Genomic DNA, 6,559 nt, shown 5'->3' with positions numbered 1-6,559 from the left:
GAGTGGGTGGGTGGGTGAGTGGATGGATGGGTGAGTGGGTGGGAGTGGATGGGTGAATGAATGGGTGGGAGTGGATGGGTAGGGAGTGGGTGCATGGGTGGGTGGGAGTGGGGATGCGTGGATGGGTGGGAGTGGGTGGATGGGTGGGTGGGAGTGGGTGCATGGAGGCTTCTTCAGCTTCTTCATCGGCTTCTCCGGGCTTTCCCGTCTGAATAACTTAAATCCCCCGAGCTGGAAAGCGTCGTTAGGCCCGGCCTTCCCGGCCGGCCCCCCCGTCCCCCCTTCTTGGAGCTGGAAACTTTTCCCGCCCCCCCCCCCGGTCAACGCCTACTGAACACGGGGGCAAAAAAAAAACAAAAAAAAAAACCGCAACAATTACAGGATCAACGAGAAACGCACATGCTGAAAAAAGCCACATCTCCACCCCAGCTTTCGGATGTTCGATACAAGCGGGCCCCCTCCCTCCCACCCCCCGCCCCGCCAGTCAGGCCTTCCCCGGGAGGGGGGCGTGGGGGGGAGCCTACTACAGTGCAAAGTCGTTTCCAATCTCGCAAGAAGCAATAGCATCTCCAAAAGAGAGAGAGAAATCAGAGGGAGGGAGGAGGGGGCTCCTGCGAAACGCAGGCCCCGGGCTGCTCCCCCTCCGGCTCCCCTCTGCCCACCGGGCCAGGGGGTGGCACGGTCAGGGGGGTGGCACGGTCAGGGGGGTGGCACGGTCAGAGGATGACACAATGGGAGCAACACTGGTCATCCCCGTTGGGCTGGGCGGCGTAGTTCATCTGCCGGACGATCTCGGCGAAGAGCTCGTCGACGGAGGCTTTGTTTTTGGCCGAGGTCTCCAGGAAGGGGCAGCCCCACTCCTCGGCCAGGGCCTTGCCCTCGCCGTAGGCCACCTCCCGCTCGCCCTCCAGGTCCACCTTGTTGCCCACCAAGATCATGGGCACCTTCTCGTACCGCTTGACGCGGATGATCTGGTCCCGCATGGGCCTGATGTCCTGGAAGCTCTGCTGGTTGACCAGGCTGTAGACCAGGATGAAACCCTGGCCGTTCTTGATGTAGAGGTCCCGCATGGAGGCGAACTGCTCGGTGCCCGCCGTGTCGAGGATCTCCAGCACGGAGGGGGACGAGTCCACCTCGATCTCCTTGCGGTAGAAGTCCTCGATGGTGGGGTCGTACTTCTCGATGAAGGAACCGGTGACGAACTGGACGGTCAGGGCGGATTTGCCCACCCCGCCCGAGCCCAGCACCACCACTTTGTACTCTCGCATGGCCCCCTTCCTCCTGCCACCTCTGCCCACCGCCGGTCCTGGGGGGGGGGGGGGGAGGCTCAGGGGGAGGGGAGGCGGCAGACCCTCCTCCCCTCCCTCCTCCTCCCTCGCCCTCCTCCTCCCGGCCGCCCCCCGGCCGGAGAGGACCTCACTCGGGCTCGGTGCCCTGCATTCAGCCGCCGGCCGGCGGCTTCGGCTGGAGGGGCTGCCGCTGCTGCGAGGACTTGTGCTGTTGCAAGAGACAAAAAGGGGCTGGAGCTGCGGCTGCCAAAGGGGCTGGAGCTGCCGCTGCTGCTGCTAGAGAGGCTGGTGCTGCCGCAGAAAGGGATTGAGCCGCTGCTGCTCCTGCTGCTGCTGCAAAAAGGGCTGGAGCTGCTGCTGCTGCCGCTGCAGAAAGGGACTGAACCGCTGCTGCTGCTGCTGCAAAAAGGGCTGGAGCTGCTGCTGCTGCAAAAAGGGCTGGAGCTGCTGCTGCTGCTGCTAGAGAGGCTTGTGCTGCCGCTGCTGCAGAAAGGGATTGAGCCGCTGCTGCTGCTGCTGCAAAAAGGGCTGGAGCTGCTGCTGCTGCTGCTGCTGCTGCGAGAGGGGTTTGTGCTGCCGCTGCTGCTAAAGAGGCTTCTGCTGCCCCTGCTGCTAAAAGGGCTGGAGCTGCTGCTGCTGCGAGAGGGGCTTGTGCTGCCGCTGCTGCTGCTAGAGAGGCTTCTGCTGGAGCTGCTGCTGCTGCTAGAGGGGCTTGTGCTGCCGCTGCTGCAGAAAGGACTGGAGCTGCTGCTGCTGCTAGAGGGGCTTGTGCTGCCGCTGCTGCAGAAAGGGATTGAGCTGCTGCTGCTGCTGCTGCTGCTAGAGAGGCTTGTGCTGCCGCTGCTGTAAAAAGGGCTGGACCTGCTGCCGCTGGAGAGGCTGTGCGGCTGCTCCTAGAAGGGCTTGAGCTGCTGCTGCAGCTAGAAGGGCTTGAGCTGCTGCTGCTCCTGCTAGAGAGACTTGTGCCGCTGCAGCTGCTGCAAGGACTTGGTCTTCCAGCTGCCCCTGCCACCAGCACCTCGGGGAGTCGGCGGGGCCGCTGCTGCAGCTGTTAATGCTGTCCGGGCCGTGGGGTGGTGGGTGCGAATTCCCTGCTGTGTCTGGTCTCCGGCTGTCCCGGCCCCATCGCCCGCCGACTGAACCTGCCCGGGCCCGGCTGCCTCCCGGCTCCGGACCCGCAGGAGGAGCGGGAGGAGGAGCGGGAGGAGGAGCGGGAGGAGGAGCGGGAGGAGGAGCGGGAGGAGGAGCGGCAGGAGGAGCGGCAGGAGGAGCGGGAGGAGGAGCGGGAGGAGGAGGCTCCGCCCCCCTTCCCCTCCGCATCCTCCGCTCCGGGTTTTCCGGGCCGCCCAGGGAGGGGACCGGCCCGCCCAGAGATCATTCATTCACTCGTTCATTCATTCAGTAGTACTTATTGAGCGCTTCCTAGGTGCAGAGCACTGGACTGAGCGCTTGCAATGGACAAAGCCCATTGACAGGCTCCCAGTCTAATCGGGGGAGACAGACAAGAACGATAGCAATAAATAGATTCAGGGGGATGGACATCCATTCAATAGTACTTATTGAGCGCTTACTATGTGCAGAGCACTGGACTGAGCGCTTGGAATGGACATAGCCCATTGACAGGCTCCCAGTCTGATTGGGGTAGACAGACAAAAACGATAGCAATGAATAGAAGCAAGGGGATGGACTTCTCATTCAGTAGTACTTATTGAGTGCTTACTATGTGCAGAGCACTGGACTGAGCGCTTGGAATGGACAAAGCCCATTGACAGGCTCCCAGTCTAATCGGGGGAGACAGACAAAAGCGACAGCAATAAATAGAAGCAAGGGGATGGACTTCTCATTCAATAGTATTTATTGAGCGCTTACTATGTGCAGAGCACTGGACTGAGCGCTTGCAATGGACAAAGCCCATTGACAAGCTCCCAGTCTAATCGGGGGAGACAGACAAAAGCGACAGCAATAAATAGAAGCAAGGGGATGGACTTCTCATTCAGTAGTACTTATTGAGCGCTTACTATGTGCAGAGCACTGGACTGAGCGCTTGGAATGGACAAAGCCCATTGACAGGCTCCCAGTCTAATTGGGGGAGACAGACAAAAACAATAGCAATAAATAGATTCAAGGGGATGGACATTCATTCAATGGTATTTATTGAGCGCTTACTATGTGCAGAGCACTGGACTGAGCGCTTGCAATGGACAAAGCCCATTGACAAGCTCCCAGTCTAATCGGGGGAGACAGACAAAAGCGACAGCAATAAATAGAAGCAAGGGGATGGACTTCTCATTCAATAGTATTTATTGAGCGCTTACTATGTGCAGAGCACTGGACTGAGCGCTTGCAATGGCTCCCAGTCTAATCAGGGGAGACAGACAAGAACAATGGCAATAGATAGAAGCAAGGGGATGGACTTCTCACTCAATTGTATTTATTGAGCGCTTAGTATGTGCAGAGCACTGGACTGGGCACTTGGAATGGACAAAGCCCATTGACAGGCTCGCAGTCAAATCGGGGAAGACAGACAAAAACGATAGCAATAAATAGATTCAAGGGGATGGACATTCATTCAATAGTACTTATTGAGCGCTTACTATGTGCAGAGCACTGGACTGAGCGCTTGCAATGGACAAAGCCCATTGACGGGCTCCCAGTCTAATCGGGGGAGACAGACAAGAACAATGGCAATGAATAGAAGCAAGGGGATGGACTTCTCATTCAATAGTATTTATTGAGCGCTTACTATGTGCAGAGCACTGGACTGAGCGCTTGCAATGGACAATCCCTACCCCTTGAGGGGCTCCCAGTCTAATCGGGGGAGACAGACAGACAAAAACAATAGCAATAAATAGAATCAAGGGGATGGACATCTCATTAACGAAATAAATAGGGTAATATCCCATAGTAATAATCATAATAATGTCGGTATTTGTTAAGCGCTTCCTATGTGCAGAGCATTCATTCATTCAATAGTATTTATTGAGCGCTTACTATGTGCGGAGCACTGGACTGAGCGCTTGGAATGAACAAGTCGGCAACTGAACTAAGCGCTGGGGTAGGTACAGGGTCATCAGGTGGTCCCACGTGGGGCTCACAGTTTGAATCCCCATTTTCCAGATGGGGTAACTGAGGCCCAGAGACGTGAAGTGACTCGGCCACCCCGCTGACCCGGGGCGGAGGCGGGATTCGAACCCATGACCTCCGGCTCCCCAGCTGCGCCGGCCTCGGCCCGTCCGCATCCTCCCTCCCCCCCCCCCCCCCCCCCTCGGCTGGAGCCAAACCCCGGAGCGGATCGTCGCTCCGTGCCGGGAACGGGTCCTCGGCGCCGAGCCTGCGCAGTAGGCCGCGGCCCCGCCCCCTCCCCCGCCTCCGGGTTCCTGCCCCGCATCGCCCTCCCCCTCCCCCCGGCCCCGCCCCCAAGCGGCCGTCATTGGCTGCCGCCCAGGTCCCGTCCGCCAGCAGCCCGCCTCATTGGCTGAGACGTCTCCTCCACGTGGGACGGGTTATTTATAGAGATCAAGGGGGGGGGGGGAGGGGGCACAGCTGTTTCTTTCTCTGACTCTTCTTCGCCCGCCTATCCCCTCCTCTCTCTCGTCCCCCCCCGCCCCCCGTTTTCCCTCCGTCTGCCCCCTCTCTCCTCTTCTCTCTCCCCCTTCTGCTCCTCTGTCTCCCCCCCTTCTGTCTCCCCCCCTTCTGTCTCCCCCCCTCTGTCCCCCCCCGTCTCCTCCCCTTCTGCCTCCCCCCTTCTGCCCCCTCTCCCCCCCTTCTGCCCCTCTCTCTCCCCACTTCTCCCCCTGCCCCTTCCCCCTGCCCCTTCTGCCTCCCCCCTTCTGCCCCCTCTCCCCCCTTCTGTCCCCCTCTCCCCCCCTTCTGCCCCCCTCTCCCTTCTGCCCCCCTCTCTCCCTTCTGCCCCCCCCTCTCTCCCTTCTGCCCCCCTCTCTCTCCCTTCTGCCCCCCTCTCTCTCCCTTCTGCCCCCCTCTCTCTCCCTTCTGCCCCCCTCTCTCTCCCTTCTGCCCCCCTCTCTCCCCCTTCTGCTCCCCTTCTCTCTCCCTCTGCCCCCCTCTCTCCACCCTCTCTCCCCCCTTTTGCCCTCCTCTCTCCCCTCCCCCTTCTGCCCCCCTCCCTCTCTTCCCTCTGTCCCCCTTCTCCCCTCCCCTCTCTCTCCCCGCCCTCCCCTCCTCTCCCCACCCCCCCCCCTTCTCCCTTCTTTCTTTTCTCTCTCTCCCTCCCTTCTCCCTCCCTTCTCCCTCCCTTCTCCCTCCTTTCTCCCTTCCCTCCGCCCTGTCCCTCGGCTCCCGTCCCTCCCCTCCCTGCGAGAAGTTGGGGCGGGCGGGGGACCGGCTTCCCTGGCAATGAAAAGGGGGGAGAGGGCGGCCCCAGCCCTTCCTCCTGCCCTTCGCGGGGGCAGATCCCAGCCTCGAAACGCTATTCCCTGGAAGTGGAGGCGGGAAAAAACCGGCCAGTCCGCTAACTCCAGGCCCGGGGAAGAGAGAGAGAGAGAGAGAGAGAGAGCCCTGCCTCGACCTGCTTCTCAGCTCTCTCTTTTTCTCTCCCTCTGTGTCCCTGGTTTGGGGTGGGAGAAGAGTGAGGCTTTGGCTGGAGGCTGTTACTCATTGGGAGGTAAAAGGGACCTGCCTGGACATGACCCGAGTCTCCCTCGATTCGACAGGAGGGGCGAGGCCGGGCCCAGCCTTTCTCCCTTGCTAAAAGGGGAGGAGGGACGAGACGGTGTTCTTATCTTCAATCGCTCTCATGCTCAGGGGAAGAGGGAAGGAGGTTACCTTCATCCGTGGGATCTGTGCACAGAGAGAGGAGTCTACCATGTAACAACCTTCAAACGCAGAGAGAGAGGAGTCTAAGACGTAACAACCTTCAAACCTCCCTTCGATTCCCAGCCCCACCCGGGATTCATTGCATGACCTTTGGCGGGCACTAAACTTTTCTTTTTTTCCCCCCTCTAACCCTCAAGGTCATTCATTCTTTAGTATTTGTTGAACGCTTACTATATGCAGAGCACTGTACCGAGCGCTCGGAAGGTACAGTTCGGCAAAAGATAGAGACCATCCCTGCCCAATAAGGGTTCACAGTCTAATCGGCGGAGACGGACAGCAAAGCGAAACGCAACGAAACAAAAACAAGGCAACGTTAAATAATAATGTTGGTATTTGTTAAGCGCTTACTATGTGCGGAGCACTGTTCTAAGCGCTGGGGTAGATACAGGGTTATCAGGTTGTCCCACGTGAGGCTCACAGTCTCCCCTCATCTGTAA

General features: G+C 59.4%; 1 protein-coding gene across 1 annotated transcript; it reads right to left on the bottom strand.

The window, feature by feature from the left end:
* Positions 1-378: 378 nt before the first annotated feature.
* RAP2B (RAP2B, member of RAS oncogene family) lies at positions 379-1,289 on the bottom strand. Its single transcript, XM_029067919.2, has one exon. The coding sequence runs from the start codon at positions 1,266-1,268 to the stop codon at positions 717-719; it is 552 nt and encodes a 183-aa protein (XP_028923752.1). The 5' UTR covers positions 1,269-1,289; the 3' UTR covers positions 379-716.
* Between the last annotated feature and the right edge of the window lie 5,270 nt (positions 1,290-6,559).

Source organism: Ornithorhynchus anatinus, chromosome 1, assembly GCF_004115215.2.
Source record: "Ornithorhynchus anatinus isolate Pmale09 chromosome 1, mOrnAna1.pri.v4, whole genome shotgun sequence".
In the NCBI taxonomy this organism is placed as follows: domain Eukaryota; kingdom Metazoa; phylum Chordata; class Mammalia; order Monotremata; family Ornithorhynchidae; genus Ornithorhynchus; species Ornithorhynchus anatinus.
This window is presented reverse-complemented; position numbering and strand designations above follow the sequence as displayed.